At 44.0% G+C, this 21,937-nt stretch overlaps 1 protein-coding gene across 1 annotated transcript in view; it reads right to left on the reverse strand.

The window, feature by feature from the left end:
• Positions 1-21,937, reverse strand: part of SETDB1 (SET domain bifurcated histone lysine methyltransferase 1) — a gene marked incomplete in the record, with an annotated part of 3,089,600 nt that overhangs the window by 608,443 nt on the left and 2,459,220 nt on the right. The window contains 1 exon segment of the mRNA XM_044080041.1: positions 20,237-20,366. Coding sequence (XP_043935976.1) covers positions 20,237-20,366 — 130 coding nt within the window.

Consider the following 21,937-nt stretch of genomic DNA (forward strand, 5'->3'; position numbering starts at 1 on the left):
CTGCTCAGCGGCTCCGCACCCATCTGAGGGAAAGATTTCCGAGTGTCCAATACCTTGAGTATCCAGAGGCCCAGTCGGCTCCACGTGGGAGTCAGAAGCGGAGTGTGGCTCTGAGGTAGCGGCCGCCAGGGGCTGCGAAATCGCCTCACTGAGAACTGGCTACTGGCCTAGCAGAGGCCTCGTCATCGGTTTTGGACCTCGGATGCCTACCCTTTTCCTTGTCCTTGCGTTTTTTGTAATCTCCGGTTGTCGGCTGATCTGACGGCATTATATAATTAAATCTTCGGTCAAAGTAATGAAATGCAAAATCAAACCAACGCTTAATAGTGCGTTGGTTAAATCTAGCACAAAACCGACAGCTAGCAACGTTGTGATCAGGGCCAAGGCAAGGAATACAGTAAGAGTGAAAATCCTTATGAGGTATTTGCTTTCCAAAAGAAATACAATTGTTAACTTTTTCTGACATCGGTCTGGAGCAAGAAAATAGTTTCCCCAATTGGGTACTTAGCTTTAATGAAGACTTCAGTTCTGAAATTCGGATTTGAAAATCTCAGGAGTCGGCCGACCGGCACTTGCGAACTGCTTTTGCTTCGGGCACCGCGCGGCAAGAAAGACTGAAGAAAATGGCGTCGGCTGCATCTTTTATACCCCTGGCGCACTGACGTCAGGGAAGAGGCGACAGCAACCGAAGCCGGACCTAGACTTTGGAATTCTGGCCGACAGAGGGTAGTCTGCTAGCAGGATAACCCAAGAGTAATGACTGCAACAGTGAAACACGATGAACATCCTAACCCTTGTAGCAGAGACATGGAAAACTGCAGATGGGTTTTGAGGATGTTTTCTTTTTCTGCAAGAATAAGAATATTGTCGATCCAGGTAGGTGTAGAGCTGAATGTCCTTGGTCCTGCAGTAGGCTATGGCGGGAGCTAGGCATTTGAAGACCCTGGGTGCAGTGGATAAACCAAAGGGCAAGGCTGTAAATTGAAAGTGAGAACAGGCCCAGCAAAACATAAGTACTTTCTGTGGGCAGGTTGTATGGGGATGTGGAGGTATGCCTCCTTCAGATCCAGAGTGGCAATGAACACTTTGGATGGCAGTAGTGGAAGCAGGGTTTGGAGGAATAGCATTCTGAAAGAAGGGACTTTTAAAAAAAGGTTTAGGAAAGACAAATCCAGGACTGGCCTCCATGGTCGTCCTTTTTTGGTACTAGGAACAGCCTTGAGTAGAAACCTTTCCCTTCTTGTCCTGAGGGATAGGTTCTATGGTTCCATGAGCTAGTAGGTCCCGGATAATGTGAGGAATTAGGTGAAGTTGATTTTTGGGTGGGAATGGAATGCCATGTGGTGTGGGCCTTACCTGCCAAGATAAGAAATATCCCTTTTCCACTATTGCCAGAACCCAGCAGTCTGAGATGACTGCTTTCCAAAGGGGCAGATAATGGGAGAGATGGGAAGACAGGAGAAGGTGGGAAAGGCAGTCACACATTGTTGGTATTATTTCTGTCCTCAAAGGGCTGTCTGTGGGTAGGCTGAGATGAGGTGGGCCTGAAAGAGTTGTGCCTCCTGATTCCTTTCCTATGCCTGGAAGACGAAGGGGTAGCAGTGGAGGGGCTTCTTCTGACATAGGTGGTCTTAGTTGGGTAGTTTCTGTAGAATTTTGGTATTGGAGATACCAGAAGGAGCTCAATATCTTGTACCTCCTTGCTCTTCTCCTGAAAGTTCTTAAACAGTTCAGCAGACTGTTTTCCAAATAGGAGGTTGTGGTCCAGTGGGGCATCTAGAATTCTGGATATGAAATCTTCAGGCAAAGGTCGGAGTCCAAGCCATGAATATCTGCGAAGCACAGATGCAGATGCAGCAGATCTAGGAAAGACTGCATCTAATTGAGTGCCTGGATACCTGGGATGCCAGGGTGAGTTTTGATGCTACTTCTGTCTTGCTGGGAGAGTCAGGCAAGGAGGATAGTAGAGCAGAAGCTTGGAATACCAAATCCAAGGAATACTTAATCATATGGGTTTGGCAATTAGAGGCCCTGAAGGCTAAGGTGGAAGAGGTATAAACCTTTTTCCCAACCTGTCTATATTCTTGGTATCCTTGTCAAGAGGCAGAAGTGATGATGATGGAATCAGTCTTGACTGTTTGCCTGGGGCTACAGCTATCACAGCAGGGTCCACCCAAGGGAGGTTTTACTAGAAATTTGTGATCATCAGGCACCTTGTACAAACGAGCAAGTCTCTTTGGAGCAGATGGCTGAGAATCAGGATTTTTAGAAGCTGATGCAAATGCATCTAGGTATGTAGGTATAACTAGGGGATGGCAGATGGAGAGGGAGATTCAACTTGCAGCAGTTCAAAATATCTTTTTGGAATTTCAGTCATTTGGGAAGTATCCCATTTAAAATATTATTTCATTTTAGTAATGGTCTCCCCAAAAGTAATGTCTTCTAGAGGAGAATCTCCCTCTATGGATTCTTCATCTGGGGGAATAGTATTCCAGGGGGGAGGCTATTTGTGATGAGTATGTAATAGACTCATCTGATGAGGAAAAAACTCTTCTTCCTGAGAAGTGGAAGGGCGGATTGAAATTGCTGAGGCAGGTCTTGGGCTAAGCTCTGGGATAGTGTGAGATGAGGCCGAGGGCCTAAGGGCCATGAAGGCCTGCATCAAAGACCGTGTAAAGAATTGCCAGCCAGGTTGTCCCTCAGGAGAGGGAGATAAATGTTTGCTCTTTTGTTTTCTTTTTAAAGGGGTAGATTTAGAAGAGAGGGAAGGCCTAGATTCTGGGGCCTGAGCTCAAGAAAGTGGCTCTGATTCCTGCATCCAAGACGGTTGTCCAGTGCAGCCTGGTTCCCCCTCAACTTCGGTACTAACTGATGTCTGAGTAACCTCAGCTGATGTGCTGGCTGGTACTTCGGAAGCGGCTTCCTTGATGGGAGATGCCGAAGTAGACGGCTCAACCCCTATATCAGCAGTTGGCGGGACGTCCAAAGACGGAGGGGCAGAGGTAGTAGGCTGTGAAAGCTTGGCCTTTTTTCTTGGTGGTTCCACCTGGGCGGCAGACTCTGGAAATATCCTCAGTGCTAACTTTTTAAGCCTCTGATTTTCCAACTATAGATTGAGGGTGGCTAGACGGCTTTTAAGCGTTTTAGAGAAGAAGGATTAGCAGATGGCGCAGGAGGTATGGTCGTGTTCCTGGCCTAAACAGAATTTGCAACAGTCATGGGAGTCCTTATGCGGAATTTGACATCCGCATTGGCATTCACCCTTCTTAGTGGACACTGGCTAAGACCAAACAAGCAAACCAAGCTCAAGTGATGATAAAATGAAAGAATTCCCCAACGGGGTACTTAGCTTTAGATGTCCTGAAGGTAGAGGAGCGATTCACTCGATCTGACGTTCAACTGCGGCAGAAAAGTTCTGAGGTCTGTGCGTGAAGATGTCACATTTACGGCCCCTGGTTTATGGCCCTGTGTGTGACATCCCACGCACCAACAGTAACCAGGCTTAAGCTTTTACATAGGTGATGATGTTTGGGTCACCTGAGGTGGAGAATCCCAGAGTAATAATACTGCAACATGGGAATAGAAAGACATAGGCTTGTTACTCACAGTTCTAGAATTTCCACAAATCTCCAAGTCTTGACAAAAGACCCTGTGTGGGGGTAGCTCTGAGCTAGATATATCAGGCTAGCTACACAGGGATCAAATTAAATAAAGCCAATGTTGGAGCTTGTTCAAAAACTTCAGCTTAATGTCTCACTGGGGGGTGGGGCAGACACAAGAAACAGAAAGGTACTGGAATGCAACTTTAAACAAATAACTAACAGAATATAAAACTGTAAAAGTAAAACTGGAATATCAACAACCGTAGAGGCATTGAAGCACAAACCCTGGAGCAGAAAAAAATACTCTCACTACTGTAATTACACAACAGTTTAAAGCACCAGACTATGAAGAACTAACAATAACACTGTTGATGGAAAAATGCAGTAATAAATGAATAAATAAGGCTCAAATATGGCAGTAGTTCACAGTTAAGGCACAACTGTGAAAAATGACAAGACTAAGGCCAAGTAGGGTTTAAAATACAGACAGCAAGCTTTTACAAGTAATTCTACTTGTGGAGGTAGAATTAACAGTATAATGTAGAAACACAATATACTCAACTGCCAAATTAAGCTACAAGACTAAGGTCCAAGAATAAACTAAAAAATGCAAACAGATAATTTCTTGGCAATAATAGAAAAAAAAGGGGAGTCAAAAGTACCTTCTGAGAAACAGCCTGTGTTGACAGGTCATCCAAATAGGGAAATATATGTATTCTCCGAGACCCACATTAAGCTATCACTGCAGTGAGGTACTTTATGAAGACTTGGGGCTGTAGAGAGTCCAAAAAGCAAAGCTGAGAACTGAAAGTGTGATGTGCCAGTAGAAAACCTTCAGACATTACCTGTAGGCAGGGTGAATAGGAATGTTAAGACAGGTAGCCTTCAGGTCCAAAGACACCAGGAAGGCTTGATGAAGGATGAATTGGAGCAGAGTTTGCAGGGGCAACATCTTGAAAGATGGCACAAGGAGAAAGGTGTTAAAGGTGGAGAAATCCAGAACAAGTATTCAATCTCCTTCTTTTCTTGGAAAAAAGAAAATTCTGGAATAGAACCCTTTTCTTATGTATTGTAGAAGTACTTGTTCTATTGTGCCGTGCTCTAGCAATATTTGAATGATGGGATGGAGCAACTGGAACTGATTTTCTGGAGGATGAAGGAAGCCAATGAAAGGAGGAATGTCTTTCCAGGTCATTCTGTATTCCTGCTGTGTGACTGAAAGCACCAATCTGAAGTTATGAGAGGCCAGCTTTTTTTAGGGATGAGGTCAACCTTTGGATTGGTGGAAAGGGTGGACCAAGGGGTGGGAAGGTGGACAGGAGGTAGTCAGGCAGACTTGTCTGGGTAATGAATCTTTTCATATATACAGTCCCTTGTCCTCTTTTTCCTTAATTTTTTCCCCCAATCATTTTCTTGGCCTTATGGGAAGCCCTGGGTTCCTTGCAAGCAAATAAAATGGATTCTGCAGGGTATTTCCTCTGGTATCCAGGTAGTTAAGTAACAAAACTCGATCCAAAGTCCTTCATAATTTTACATTGTTCCTGCAACTGTTTGAAAAGCCTGGTCACATCTGGACCAGAAAAAGCTCCTTATTTAAGGGACAGTCAATAAATTTCCTTTTAATATCTTCTGAAGAACATGACAAAGCATACCTCCTCATCACAGAACCTGTAACAGCTGCCCAGGAAGAGGCTTCCACTGCATCACAGCTGCGTTTAATGGTGTGCCTAGCTACTTGGGAAGCCAGAGCTATCAAGGATAAGGCCCGTTGCTTAGTGGTAATCTCCACTGGGGAGGACAATGTTTTATTCAAATTGCTGAGGACAGATAATAAGTCTTATAATTCAAAGCTCTAAAGGACAGAGTACAGGACATATAAACACTTTCCCCCAGTCTGCCCAATGCCCTGCTGTTTTTATCTAAAGGAACAGCACTAGCAACATGCAGTAATTTACAGGGCTTATCTGCAAACATGAACAACACAGAGGGGTCTGCCACAGCACTTTTGCTCCGAAATTTTAAGTCCTCAGGTCTGTCATTTTTGCAGTAGGTGGCTAGGATTCTGGTGCAGTGGAAGTAGATGAAAAAGCATCCAGAAAAGGGTGTTCAGGAATAGCAGCAGAAGTACTTTATTCCAAGAGTTTATAGTATTTTTATTGCATTTCTGAAATCTGTTTCGATTCTTATTCAATATGTATCATATTCACAATAGTTTCCACAAATGAAGCTTTTTCAACAGCTGAATCATCAAAAAGGGAATCTTCATCAGATGCCACCTGACATGGCAAATAGATTTAAGATGAATAGGGAATGAGTGCTCATCCAAGTCTGATTCATCCTCTTCATCTTCAGAAGAGGCGTCTAATTATCTCTTTTGTGGAGTGGAGGAAGAAGGGTTGGGGGGGGGTCTGCTAATGGTTAATGTATTTACCCCTACAGAAACAAGGTACAGTGATTCTCACCCTTGGGAAGCATGGTTTGGCTTAAAAAGGCCACCTGGGGTGAGTAGCCTAGTAATTACCTATGAACCTAATTGCATGACATAAACAGTAAATTAACTCACCCCCCCGAAATACTCACTAACCTAACCCCAATTATTAACAGGGAGCAGGTCCTGGCGGTGCTCGCCAAGGCCAAAAACACAACCTCAATGGGTCCCGACAATATTCCGAGATGCCTCCCAAATAGCTTGAAACATGACCCATCATCTGGATCACTTGAGTCATTTTTCAACTACAGCCTCAAAACAGGCTTGTACCATGAGAATGCAGGACTGCAATGGTTGTCCCACTTCACAAGGATGGACTATCAACTGACCCCAAATACTACAGATGTATTAGTTTGTTTAATCTAACATGCAAAGCTATGGAACAAATTATAATGAAAATGATCCACTACGACATAGGCAACCTTCAGACACTGGACTAAACCCAGTTTGGCTTTGTCAAAGGATGGTCATGCCTATAAACCTGTTGGACTTCTTTGAAAAGGTCACCAAGGCAATGGATGAGGAGAAAATGGTGCATACTGCCCTACATGGATATAGTTAAGGCATTCAATACAATACCCTACTCAAGTAGAGTTGACAGACTCCCATACAGAGCATAAACTCTTACATAACTCACTGAACTGCCAGCTGTTTCACTGACAGGACCCAGGAAGTCAGAATTGGTGATATCACTTCCACTAATAGGCAGTCCACCAGCTGGGTACCTCAGGGCTCCATGCTGTGACTGCTCCTATTCGGCATCTACTTCTCAGAGGTAAGGCTAATGTCAAGGGCCTTTGGCTGAACAAGTTTGCAGATAACTGCAAACTGGGAGCTGTCATAGATGCCACTCCCCAAGAGACAAACATCTTACAAGAGGGTCTAACACAAGACAAATGTTTGGTACCAAAGTCATGGATTAAAACTCAATGTCAAGAAATACATTACAGTGCCGTTAGGGAAAACTGCCACCCAGGATAACTGATCAACATGACGTCAAGGCAGTAAGAACAATTTTGTGCGTCATCCAACTTATAACTAATGGAATGGCATCCAGGTCTAAAGAAGTCACAGTGTCACTTTATTCAGCCCTTAACAAACCCATCACTGAGTATAATGCCCCACTGGGCATGTACCTGACCAGACGTATGCAACAGTTTCACTAGCAGGACAATCCAGGGTATAAACACAGTGTCCTGTACAGACTGCCTTAAACCCTTTTTCTCTATACTATTCTACAGGTTATTGACAAGCAGATCTATGTCTGGCATACTTGAATACAGCTCTGATGGACCTTTTGCACATTTGCAAAATGAACAGCATCAGAACCAGTAGATTCAAGGGTTTAAATTTTTCTTGTGAATAAGGCATGTTAGCGAGAGAGATGTGTCCCCATGCTCTGGTTCTTGATCCATGTGAAGCACAGTCCATCCCTAACCCTATTTAAGCTTAACCTTGACCAATGGATTGGAAATCGGAAATTCATCTTAAGTCTGATCCCCATGTCTCTGACAGACAGAGGCGGACAGTAATCTGTAAACTAACATACCCCTCCACATACCCTCTAGAAACTTCCTAACTAACATGCCCCCTCGGAATAAATGACCATGATGCAGAGGGACACAATTGGGTATTCAAGTCTGACAATTCAAAGCTCTAAAGGCCAGAGTGGAGGATGTATAATCCTTTTTCTTCCAGCCTGTCCAAGGCGAGGTTTATAAAGACCCTAATGGTCATTAGCCTAGTTTTTACCTATGAACCTAAACCTTAGTGATAGCAAGCTCTGAAAAGGATGGTGGTCTCTGTGCCATATTGCCCCTTAAATAGGCCCTGTAAAAATCTATCCATTTCTTTTATTTGGCCGTCTAGGTGGAAGGAACATTTTTAATTTTCTATCTTTTTCCTCAGTGTGCTACCTGCTTTAACAATACATGGAGTCTGACCCCTGACTAACCTTTATAAGAGATCCAGATATTACCTCTCTTATGAGGTTCTGTGGTATGCCTTTCAGTCCTTTGGAAATTATTACGTTTGGTTTCCCCTTCTCATCATTATCAGTCATTTTGAACATGCAAACCTCAGACACCATACTGGCCTCCAGTGGGGTTGTGGTAGTGGGAGTCTGGGCAGGTATTGGGTGCATTGGGGTTTCCAAGACCTCTGCAGATATTTCAGAGTCTGTCTGGGCAGTCCCAATATCAGGCCTAGGCCTCATTTTTTTTCTTCTGAACTGGCAGGACATCAGGGCTAACAACTTTGCTTGAGGCAAGGCACTTAAGGTGCTGAATTTCCAAGTAGGAATTATGAGACAAAAGTCTAGTTCTAAATGTCTTTGGAAAAAGGACTGCCAGATCACAAAGTTTTGTAACTGTGCTCTGTACCCAAACAGAAAAGGCATTGGGAGTTGTGATCCATGTAAGAAATCGGTCTACTGTAATCACACTTTTCCCTCCTAGCTGACATCTAATAAAACAAACTTCAGCAATACAACACAAAAAAATATAGAAAGGTTTCCCAATGGGCACTTATCTCAATCAGTGAAGGCCAACAATACCATCAATCACAAGAACAACATGCTAATGAGTTCAAGACCTGGGTTCAGGCTGATGGCGAGACAGTCTGACGATTTATGCTTATAAGTCGGCTTATGTACCCTTACACCTGTGGGCTCAGATCACACATTAGATCTACGGCTCTATGGAAGGTTTTGGCTTTGGTACCCCGACCATACGTGAAGATTACTTGGTAAGATAGCAAATCTGCTCGGAATACTCAACAGTGATCTAATGAAGGAGATCACTTGTTTAGCAGATGTACTAAATCTATACAACAGACAGAACACAAAGGAAAAAGTAGGAAAGAATAATAAGGTGGTGAACAATGCATGAATTTGAAAAGCAGTGTTAGATTTTTGAAATAAATTTAAGTGAGGAGAAACATGTTCTAGCCTCAAGAGTCAGTCGGTCATCTGCAAGCCAACAAACTGCTGCCCACCAGTGAATAGTGACTATTTCTGGACCAACGTAAGTAAAAAGAAAAAAAAAGCGGTTGTTGCTATAAAATGCAATGGCAAGAACATTCCTTGACAAGTACATGCAGTTTCAGGTATGGAGTTCCATCACAGAAAGACTTTTTCCAAAGAAAATATTAAAACAGTCTGAGCAGAGAAGAGATAATAAATATGGTATGCACAACTGAACAAGTACTCAGTGAAAAAGAAAACAAAGAGACAGGAAATCTGCACATGTTTATGGGTTCATAGGTGGTAACTAGGCTATCAGTCCAACAGCCATTTTAAGTCCAACCAAGATTACTCCAAATTTACCAAAACGTTGCTGACATGTTAATATGCCCAAGGAATTTTACGGTTATGAGACAGGCTTATACACATCAAGTGTTCATAGGCTGTCCATGTCCATTAGAGAGACAGATGCCAAACCAGGGGTAAAATTTGCAATTTTCCATTCACTGGTATAAATTACATTTGAATATTGTTAGGGATGAACTTTGCTATGTACAGATGGGAAACCAGTTCCAGAGAGGGGTAATCTTTGAAACTCATACATGTCCTGTTTATGTCACATATGAGCTTTAGGTCCTTAGAATGGATATTTCTGATGGTATCCATTTTGGGAATGTGCAACAAATCAGTGTGAGACAAGAGAACGGCTTGTAGGTTAGAAAAAGATTGTCAATCAAAAATCTGTATGAGACAGAGTACAGTGACATGACAGGGCCTTTAGATGGTCCACACAGGACGGACTTACTCCCTGCATTCTTTTTTGAGAGGAACCTCTGTGATTTCTCATGCTGTTTCAAGTGCTTGGTCAGGTACATACATAAAAGGGTGGGTTGTACTCAATGACTGGTCTGATGATAGTCAGTACAGTAGAAAAATAAGTTATGTACTCACCATTATGTTCCATTTAAGTAGTTATACTTCATTTTCTGCAACCTGTAGGTATTCGGATCCGTATCGGATCCGAGCTGGCAACATTTTTACAAGCATCTGCTCCAAGCTCCTTCCTTTACCCATAATCCCTCACATCTCCCACCTTCCCTCAGATTGAGTTTGTCACTAATCAAACTATTAGCAACTCAACAACACTAACCTAGAACAGGTTCGGGGGAAGGAAGGCAGGACGGTTGCAGAAAATGAAGTACAACTACTCAGATGGAACGTTATGGTGAGTACATAACTTCTTTATCTGAAGTAGTTAACTTAATTTATCTGCAACCTGTGGGACAGAGTCCCCAGCTAGCTAAACTCCTGGGAGGCCCTCATGGAAGGATATTCCTGAGCACCGCAGAGCCAAAGGATGCTCTCCCTCTAGAGATCAAATCCAACTTATAATGAGAAATAAATGTATGTGACCTTGCCCAGGTCGCTGCTGCACAAATATCATCCAGGGAAACCTTAGACCAAAAGGCAGCAGAAGTTGCCATAGATCTGACAGAATGAGCTTTAATAGGACCGGGTTTGGACAGGCCTTTATCCCTATAGACTTGCAGTATACATTGTGTAATAAATCTAGCCAAGGAGACCTTGGAAATGGTCTTGCCCAAAAAGGGTCTGGAAAAAGACAGGAATAATTGGTCAGACTTATGGAATTGTTTAGTCTTGTGTAAATAGAAACAAAGCTGTCTATGAACATCTAGCAAATGCAGCTTATATTCACCCTTATTCTGGAAATTTGGAAAGAACACAGGCAGATTAATCATTTGGTTAATATTAGATTCAGAAGCCACTTTCGGTAAGAAAAAAAGGGTTCATACGAAGCGAAACCCTGTCTTTATGAAAGATGAAGTAAGGGGGCACAGCAGACAAAGCTTGGATCTCAGAAACACTTCTAGCCAAGGTAATGGCCACTAGAAAAGCTGTCTTCCAGGACAGGAATTTCAAATCTACTGACGCTGCTGGTTCGAATGGGGGTGTCACCAACGCCTGTAAAACTAGGGTAAGGTCCCAAGGAGGGATGGAATCCTTAACCGGGGGAAGCAAAAGAAAAGTACCTTTCAGAAAAGCCTTGCACAATCTCAAAGAGGCCACAGCATTCAGATTTTCGCCAACATGAAAATTAGACAGGGCTGACAGTTGTACTTTCACTGTAGAGGAACTAGCCCCTTGTTGGAAAATATATTACAAAAACACCAACATTGCAGGAACCAGGGCTGTAAATAGATCTAGGTTTTTCTGAGAAGCCCAAATAGAGAAGCGTTTCCATTTGCTGCGATAAACTTTCCTAGTGGAAGCTTTGTGGGATGTCACCAAAATACTCTTTATTGAAGATGAAAGACCGAGAGTTCTAGCGATCAAGGGAACTGGAGCAACCAAGCAGTCAGCTTGAGGCTGAACAGATCGGGCTGACTGATGCCCGAGGGATGAGAGATGAGATCCGGGCAGGGATCCAGAATCCGTGGAGTTAGAGCATGAGACCAGAGGAAGGGGAACCACACTTGACCAGGCCAGAAAGTACAGTTTTGTACCTACCATAAATGTAGATGTTCGAGTGCTAATACAGCTGCAGTCATAACAGATGGGTTTCCTGCCGTCAGGCGGGTCCTCGGTTGGACGAATTCCAAAGTCTAGGTCTGGCGTCGGTTGTCGTCGCTTCTTCCCTGACGTCAGTGCAACAGGGGTATAAAGGAACCAGCCAACACCATTTTCTTCAGTTTTTCTTGCCCCAGATGTCAGGTGCCCCCAGAAGGAAGGCAATAATAAATTTGTGTGATAATGCAGTGCTATATAATCAAAATACAGTAGTTGCAAGCAAATACATTATAAATGAAAACCCCAATCAGGTTGTATGAGGATGTGTTAGCCTATAGGTCTGTCCCAAGAGGGGAAGGAGGGAGGGAAACCTGGACTGCAGCTGTATTAGCACTCGAACATCTACATTTATGGTAGGTACAAAACTGTACTATGTTCATCATGCATACAGCTGCAATCATAACAGATGGGTAGAATCCCAAAGCTAAGAAGGGGTGGTAGGCACTAGTAGGAAATAGAAGGAGACAAAATGCCCTGCAAGACTGCAGTGGCAAAGCCTGACTAGATTTGGAGTATAATGGTAGGTTGTATTGCTTGGAGAAGGTATGCACAGAACTCCAAGTGGCTGCTTCCAAAATATCCTTGGTAGGAACTCCTCTGAGGAAGGCTGCAGAGGTGGCTGTGGCCCTGGTGGAATGAGTTCTAATGCCTGTAGGAACAGTTTTGCCATGAAAGGAGTAGCAAAAGCGTATGCAGTGGGCTATCCATTTTGAGATTGTCTGTTTGGAAATTGGCTTCCCTTGAGCTCCTACCGCATAGGCCACAAAGAGCTGTTCTGATTTTCTGAAAGGCTTTGTTCTGTCCAAATAATAACGCAGCTGTCTGTGGATGTCCAAGAAATGTAGTAATCTCTCCCCTTTGTTTTAAGGATTAGGATAAAAAGTAGGTAAATGTATGGCCTGATTTAAAGCTACCCTGGATACCACTTTAGGCATAAAGGACGGGTTGGTTCGTAAGGAAACTCTGTCCTGATGGAAGATGTTAAAAGGCTGGACAGCCAAGAGAGCCTGTAGTTCTGAAACTCTACGAGCTGAGGTGATAGCCAGAAGGAAAGCTGTTTTCCAGGACAAATATTGCAAATCTGATGAGGCAGCAGCTCAAAGGGAGGTAAGGTCAATTTTTCCAGAATGAAATTAAAATCCCAAGCAGGTATTGGTTGTTTCCTTGGAGGCCTTAAATTCTTAGCCCCTCTGAGGAACTGTCTTAAGAGAGGGTGAGAGAATAAAGGTGGATCAGTGTTGTATTCTGCAGAAATGGCTGAGGCATGTATTTTAATGGAGGAGAAAGAAAGTCCACTGCTTAGCAGTTCAGCCAAATATTGTAGTATTTGAGGTAAATTCAGTTTTCCAGGATCCTGGCCCTTTTTTTCATTCCAGACACAAAAACGTTTCCATTTTGCGGAGTAAGCTTTTCTAGTTGATGGTCTTCTGGCCTCCAAAATGACATCCTGCACCTCCTTGGAGAGTAGGGCCTGTTGTGATGCTAAGGAATCTTCCATGCGGCTAGATTGAGTGTTTTTAGCTGCCTGTGAAGAGTTTTGAAACTGTGCTGAGTCAGAAGAAGAGGCATTAGAGGCAGGGTCCATGGTGGGGAATGCATCAGGCTCCTCAGGAGTGGGTACCAGTGTTGCCTTGGCCAGTTCGGAGCAATGAGAATCATCTTTGGTCTGTCTGCTTTGGTCTTTAATAGAACTTTGGGCAGCAGAGGAAGAGGAGGGAAGGCATAAGCTGTCATTGATGTCCAACTGAAAGAAAGAGCGTCCACTCTCCAGGCCTTTGTATGGAAGATACTGGAGCAGAATTTTGTCAATTGATGATTCTTGTGGGAGTCAAAGAGATCTATGTCTGGCCTTCCCCATTCTTGGATTATTTCTGTAAAAACATTTGGATGCAATTTCCATTCATGTGGATCTGTCATATTCCTGCTTAGGTTGTCTGCCAGCGTGTTTTCCTTGCCTGGCAAGTACTGTGCTTCTAGTTCCATTTGTAAGTCCATGGCCATGTTCCAAAGTGACATGGCCAGTCTGCATAGGGGGTAAGAATGTGTTCCTCCCTGTTTGTTTATGTACCACATAACTGTGGTGTTGTCCGTTCTTATCAATAACTGACCTGGTTGTAGAAGGTCCTTGAAAGCTATAATAGCATTTATTACTGCTAGCATTTCTTTTTGATTGATGTGAAGGTGCTTTTCTTTTTGGGACCATTTGCCCTGAATGCACCGAACTGTCATGTGCGCCCCCCAGGCGTAGTCCGAGGCGTCTGTTGTGATGACTTGATTTGCTTGAGGCTTGCTGAATGGAAGACCTGTGTTTGTTTGACATGCTTGAGCCCACCACAGAAATTCCTTTTGCAGATATGGAATTAGTGGTATTATTGTTTCCAAACTGTGGCTGTGTTGAGACCATATGTTTTTCAGGTACCATTGTAGTTTCCTCATATGCAGCTTTGCACATGGGATTAGTAAGATGCAAGATGCCATGAATCCCAGAGCCTGCAGGATTTTCCTTGAAGTCAGCCTGGTGCAATTTGCTAGTGTTCTGAAGTATTGTATTAGTCGCCCCTGCTTCTCTGGCGTGAGGTAGGTCATCTGGGTGTTTGTGTCCAATTTGGCACCCAGGAAAATTATCTTCCGAGAGGGTATTAGCCTTGATTTCTTTTTGTTGACTGTGTATCCCAGAGATTTCAATAACATTATTACATAAGTCAAATGTTTCAGAAGAATGTGCTTGCTGTCCGTTTGGATCAGGCAGTCGTCCAAATAGGGGTATATTTGTATCCCTTGAAGTCTGCAGTAGGCAATTACTGATGCCAGGCATTTCGTGAATACTCTGGGCGCAGTAGATAAGCCAAAGAGCAATGCAGAGAATTGATAATGGGTTGAATCTGCAAGAAATCTGAGGTACCTTCTGCAATTTTGTCTGATTGGGACATGCAGGTATGCCTCCTTGAGGTCCAATGTTACCAGCCAAGACTCCTTGCCCAGCATGGGAAGAAGTTGCTGTAGAGTGAGCATCTTGAATTTTGGTACGAGTAGAAATGTGTTTAGGATGGATAAATCCAAAATAGGTCTCCAATCTTTTCCCTTCCTTGGCACCAGAAATAGCCTGGAATAAAAACCTTGACCTTGTTCGTGCGTAGGTACCTCTTGAATAGCTTTCATGTTTATGAGATCTGTAACTTGCTTTTGTGCCTCTGCCCTTTGATTGTGTGGCAGGTTTGGCATGCCTCTCATTTTTGGAAGGGTGTGAAAATGGAGTTTGTAGCCTCTGTTTATAATGTCCAGGATCCATTTGTCCTTTGTGACAACATGCCAATTTTTTGAGAATAATGCCAGCTTTTCTCTTAAGGGGGCTGCCATTTGAAACCTGGTTGGCATGCAAAGGGGAAAGTCATTGGGTTTGCTTTCTGAAAGATTGCGAGTTGTCCTCACCACCTCTTTGATAAGGAGCTTGCCATTGTCTGCCTCTATACGATCCTTGGGATTGTCCTCTGCCCCTCGGGCGCCTGTATCTGCCGCTTTGGGGTCTGTCTGTGGCAGGAAAGGACCAGTTTTTGGAAGGCCAATTTCTACTAAAACGTGGGGGTTGAACCTGTAGAAATTCTTTCACAGTTTGCACTGATTGAGTCTTTTCCTCCATTTTCCTTAATACCTCCTCAGCATTTGCACCAAATAGTACATCCTTTTGAAGAGGGGTGTCTAGTAATTTAGCTTTGACATGATCAGGCAAGGCTTGTTCCTTGAGCCAGGCATGCCTACGTATGACTGATCCTGTAACAGCAGCTCTACATGAGGCCTCTAGAGCATCAAAACCACATTGTAAGGTATGCTTACCCACTTGTTCTGCACTATGCATCAAATCCTGCAACTCCTTCAGGTCTGGTTGTTCAGGTTGTGACATTTTACTCTTCAATTGTGATAACAAACTGTTGGTATTTTAGCATATGAAACTGACAGTTTAAGGCCCTCATGGATAAGGTAGCCGAAGTATATACCTTTTTTCCCCACCTTTCTAAGGATCTGGAATCTCTCTCGGAAGGCAATGGATTTTTGGCAATGGAGGCCTTAACTCCCTTGGGGCCCTGTGAGATGGTTTCTGGGTCAGCAGCATGGCTTTTGTATAGAAATTGCTGTGAGTCAGGAACCCTGTAGTACCTGTCAGGCTTAACTGGAGCTGGAGGTAGAGAGTCCGGGTTAAGGCAGGCCTCCGAGTAAACATCATCTAGGATGTCCAAGACAGGAGGAATAGCCAGAGGCCTATGCTGAGGTAACAAGAGAAATTCCCTGAGCCTTTTCTTGGAATCTGAATAATCCTGGCCTTCCCAGTGGAAGTGTTCCCTTAAGGTATGCAAAGTTTCCCCAAATGAGTAATCCTCAGGGGGGGGGTACAGAAGGGATGGACTCCTCTGCATCAGAGTCTTCAAAAGGGGAGTAAGAATGTTCCTCATCATCAGAGTGCTCTGAAATAATGGAGCCCTGATCAGAGGAGGGGGAATCTTCCTCCACTCTGGGCCTTTTGTCTGGTGGGGGCTGAGAACCTCTGATTAGAGTAATTAAATCCTCAGCCATTTTAAGCATCTGTTTCTTAGGCATGGGGCCTGGAGATGGGCCCTGTGTAGCTGGTCTCATAGAGTGCATGGTTTCTTTAGACTTTGTGAAAGCCTTGATGGAGAAAGAAGAGGAAGGTCTGAAGACACCTTGAGTGGAGGTGGACCTGTCCACATTCTGAGTTTCAACGCCAAGAGTGGCTTCGGTATCTGTAGTCGGGGTGTGGGCCGAGGAGCCTGTGACCTCGGGCACAGGAGACACCATCAAAGAAGTGTCGTCAGTAATCAGGGGCTGCGTAGGCGCCTCACTGAGAACCGGACCACGTGTAGTCGGCTTTGGCATTGTGTCGGTAGAGGCCGCGGACCTCGTGTGTCGGTCCTTGTCTTTGCGTTTTTTTGACAAAACCGGAGTCGGAGTATCCGACGACATAGTATAGTTAAATGCTTTCCCAAAATAATGCTGGGCGAACTCCGCCCGACGCTTAATAGTGCGTTTGTTGAATGTAGCACAAAAGCGACAGACCGAGACGTCGTGGTCTGGGCCTAAACAAGGTATACAGAGGGAATGGAAATCCTTATGCGGTATTTGCTTCCCACAAGAAATACAATTATTAACTTTGTCTGACATCGGTCTGAGGCAAGAAAAGTTTCCCCAACGGGGTACTTAGCTTTTAAGAAGACTTCGGTTTCCAAATTTCGTAATTTCAGGAGCTGGCCGACTGGCACTTGCGAGCTGCTTCTGCTTCGGGTACCGCGCGGCAAGAAAGACTGAAGAAAATGGCGTCGGCTGGTTCCTTTATACCCCTGTCGCACTGACGTCAAGGAAGAAGTGACGACAACCAACGCCGGACCTAGAATTTGGAATTCGGCCGACCGAGGACCCGCCTGACGGCAGGAGAACCCATCTGTTATGACTGCAGCTGTATGCACGATGAACATCGGGGCAATGAGGATCACTTTGCACCCCAGTCGGTAAGCTTTCTGAAGAAACTTCGGAATGAGAGGTAGCATACAGTAACCCGGGAGGCCAAGCATGGACGAGATCATCTCTGGGGGAGTCCCCTGGTGAGGGGATCAGAGCGAAGAACTCGCTGTACTTCGCGTTGGAAGGAGATGCGAAGAGATCGCAGCAAGGGTGACCCAACGCTTAGAAGATCTCCTCCACTACTGACTGTTTCAGAGACCACTCATATGGCATTAGAAAAGCCCGACTCAGTCTGTCGGCTAAAATGTTGGAGTGTCCCGAGATGTGCATTGCAATCAGAAACCGACTGGTGGAGATCTCCCTCTCCCACACTCTCATGGCCTTGAGGCAGAGAGGGTAAGATCTGGTTCCTCCTTGTTTGTTGATGTACCAGACAACAGACATGTTTGTCTGACTGAACTACAATCATCCCCGGGAGAAGAACAGCTTGGAAGGCTTGCAACTCTAAAAGCACTGCCCTCATCTCCAGAAACCTGATATGCAAGCTTGGAAGGCTTGCAACTCTAAAAGCACTGCCCTCATCTCCAGAACACTGATATGCAATCTGGTCTCGGTCTGGGACCACATGCCTTGGACCATCCTCCCCAAAAAGTGCCCCCCCACCCGAGCTGGGAGGCGTCCGTGGTCACTGTGGCTTGGGCTGGGGGTGTTAAGAAGGGGCATCCTGCCAAGATTTCCAGCGATTGGAGCCACCAAAGAAGAGAAATCTTGAGGCTCTGCTGATTCGTATTGGGTAGTCCATGGGGAGGTCTAACCAAGACCACTGAACTGCTAGGGTCCACTGAAGTACCCTCATGTGAAGGAGCGCCACAGGGAAGGATTGAAATTGCTGCAGCCATGGAGCCTAGGGCTCGGAGAACATCTCTCGTTGTTGGCATCCTGGGGCCGAGGATCACTGACACATGGACCCATAGTTTCTGGACCCTGTCCCGAGTGAGAACATTTGTTTTTATAACAAAAAACCAACGAACGATGAAAAGGAGGAAAGGGTTGACCACAAACAACTACACTCACACACTAAAAATAAACCAAAAAGTACCACTTACTATACCCAACTTGGAGCTATAGAGACCACGATGTGTACGCATGAAGCGGCAAACGAGATCTGAGGGAAGGTAGGAGATGTGAGGGATTATGTGTAAGGGGAGGAGCTTGGAGCAGATGCTTGTAAAAATGTTGCCGGCTTGGATCCGATATGGATCCGAATACGCACAGGTTGCAGATAAATGAAGTTAACTACTTCAGATCAATAACCTCCTTGGACATGGGTGCCATGATATCCCTTTAATTACATACTGTGCAATGCAGAATGATTTTATCATCATAGAAGGTATGTTGGTGGTCAGGGGCAGGTTACTGTAAACATGGTTTCCCAGATGTCTGACCAATGGGTATCCTTTTAGGAGTATATTATCACTTTGGTAATTTCATGGGTTGGCAGACTTTCCAAAGGGCACTATTATACATTTTTTGCAGTGAGTTTTAGTCCATGGCTCAGGCACCAGCTGTTCATCTACATCAGGCCCTCTTGAAGGGTATCTGCATCTTTAGTGGATTCAATGACCACATCTAGTTTGCAGTTATCTGCAAATTCTTTCAGCTAGAAGCCCTTGATGTTTGCTTTGGCTTCAGAGAAGTAAATGCCAGAAAGGAGAGGTCCCAGCACTTATCCTCATGGGATTCTACTAGTGAATGGCCTCTTTGTGGAGGTGATTTCCTGTCTTAACTTCTTGTGTCCTAAAAGTGAGCCAGCTGGTCCACTGGGTAATAAATGGGTTTATGTGTAATTATTTTAAGTTTATCTACAATGCCTGAGTGAGGAAGTAGTGTGCAAATGCCTTGGCTAGGTTGAGGCAGGTAGTGTGCACTGTTTCGTCCTTGTCCACACTCTGCTGACCTTCTCAAAGAAATCCACCAAGTTAGGTAGGCATGATCTGCCTTTGACAAAACCAAACTGGGTAGGGTCCATTGTCTGTAGGTTTTTTGTCAATGTTAACCAGAACCATGGCAATTCTTTCTATGTCCTTGGATACAAGTTTAGTCAGATTTACGGTACGTAGTTTCCCAGGACCCGGGATGGAGTTGTCCCCAAGGATGCCTCTCTCTCTCTCTTGCCCTGCACTTCCTTGGTGGAGGCCAGTGGGACCTAGCCCGTGACTCCTGGGATGAGCCAGGTAGCCCCCTCCCACCGGTTCTGGTCAGTTGGGTGCCACCCTGCCACACACCCCCATGATGCTATTGGTTTGTACTCCCCCACTGCCTTCTCCTCCTCCAGAGGAAGAAGGGGCTGGGGCAAGTGCGGGATGTGGCCATATCAAGTGTATCTCCACAGCATCGCTATGAAGGGGACTACTCGGGGAGGTGGGATTTGGAGCTAAATTTATCAGCCAGCAGATTTAATATATCCCCTGGCTATGTATAGGTGGTTTCCGTCATCATTAATTTGGCACACTGTTGGGTGTTGTCTAAGGTTGTGGACATAACTGGTTGTCCTTAGCCCAGAAGGCTATATTTATCTCAAATTTGGCTTTGGTGGACTTGATTAGTCCCCAGGTTATTTGTTCAGATTGATGAGAGAATTCTTACATTGCTGGGCAATGTCCTTCCTATTTTTTGCACAATTTTCATTATTTTTATATACAACGTTTTATACTAGGATTCCATCAGGGTGGCGTGCTTTCACCATGAGTTCACAAACACTGCAGTAAATGATGTCTTGTAGTATTGAAAAGAAAAAAGGAAAAGTATGCAATGCCAAATTCCAAGCTAGATGACATGGAGATAATTAGGGAAGCAATTTTCATGGAAAGTACAACATACAGATGGAACACCTTTAAAAAGGATGGAGTGGGAACAAGAAGACATATAAAAGAATTCAAACTTCCATACAGTGCCACCACCAAGAAAAAACAGATGACTGGAAGGCTAAACTGGGAGCAAAATAATTTCAGCACACAGGATGGACATTATTAAAGGGTCACCAGAAAATTACTTCAATCAAAACATTTTGCAGCTCAAATTTCTAAATTGTGTGCATAAAACAAACTCAGCTTTGCATGTACTTACATCTGCTGGTTGGGAAGGACCAGAGTTCCTTCTATTTTGAAGTGTACTTGTTTTGCTGATTGGCCGCCGAACACCATCATTTTTTGCAGGGACAGGGTTGTAGCCATACACTCTGGTGTTTTCAAACATACTGCAAATCAAATATGTAAAATGTTACTTCATCTGATCCTCCCCCCTTCTGTTAACAAAAGCACCCACATATACAGCCTCATTTTTATTATTTGTACTGTATTATAATGGTCAGCAAAATACGTAACAGATACATTATTCTTAGTACAAGAATGTCCAGTGCATTTACACTACAAAAGACAAAGGAAAGCAACTTGATGCAACCTAGTTGCTACTGTCATTCCAGGGTACTGCAAGATGCACAACCAAGGCACTCTAAATTCAGAAAGTCTCTTACAAGCAGCTTAACCTTCCGCAATACAGGATGCAGGAACTCAACAGTTCTGATCATACCAGTGAATGGGATAGGATATGCTTTACGAAAGAAAAAAAAAATCATTTGAAACTCAGCTAAAACAGCTTATGTAAAAAAATAAAGTAGAGCTAAGTGCTAACACAAGATATCTTGAATTTTCTCCCTCAAATGTTGTGCCAAAACTAGGGCACCATCCAAGAAAAAGTAGAAACCGTAACATGAGAAAGCTTCGCTGTAACAAAAGGAAGTCTCACAATTACAAATCACACCTAATCAAATACACTAAAAGTATCAGAATCTATGCAATAAAAACTATATCATAAACAATTGTACTACTTATTAGCAGATACAAAAATGAAATCAAGCATGATACGTTTTGCTGTTCCAACCAGGTTACAGAAAAAAAAAAAAAGGCGGGCTCAAACTTATGGACCAAATGAGTCCTTGAGCTGAATCTCACAAACTCATTATAAGACACAGCACAGTTCTATTAGAAGTCCTTATTGCCCCACAATATAGGCAAAGAACATTTTAATAACCCTACTTGTCATGAAAAAAGAGCAGGTATCATGCATTATATTACTTACAGGAGTCAAAAAGTACAGTTGTGTACACTTACCATAAACGTAGATGTTCGAGTGTATTCACTGTTGCAGTCATCACATTTGGGTTTCCCTACCAGGGTAGCCCTCAGTCAGCCCGACTACCAGAGACTTAGTATTTCTGCGTCGGTTGCTGTTGCTTCAGGACTGACGTCAGGTTGTCAGTCGTATAAAGTAAGCCAACCAATGCCATTACATCAGTCTTCATCAGTCTTTCTTGCCGAGGAGACCGAAGCAGAAGCAATTTGCATGAGTGCTGGTCGGCTGCTACCTGAGATTTCGTTTTCCGAAGTGAAGTTGAAGTCTTCTAAAGCTAAGTACCCTGTTGGGGATCCTTTTTTCTTGCTCTAACCGCTGTCAGAAAAAGTTAACAATTGTCTCGCCTGTGGAAAGCAAATACCACACCGAGACTTTCATTCTTACTGCATTACTTGCTTAGGCCCAGACCACGACGTGCCTTGCTGTCGCTTTTGTGCTTTGTTCAACGCCAGAATTATACATCATTGGGCCCTTATTGTAGCTAGATATTTTCGCTCTTAGTCCTCGATTTCCAATATGGCTTCGGTAAGCCATCCAACAGCAGATCTTCCGCAAAAACATAAAGATAAAGACAGACAGAGCACAGGTCTAAACCTTCAGATGATGCTTCCGTTAAGCTAGTCATCAGTTCTCCGG

Source organism: Protopterus annectens, chromosome 8.part0, assembly GCF_019279795.1.
Source record: "Protopterus annectens isolate FY-2018-M chromosome 8.part0, PAN1.0, whole genome shotgun sequence".
Lineage (NCBI taxonomy): Eukaryota > Metazoa > Chordata > Ceratodontiformes > Protopteridae > Protopterus > Protopterus annectens.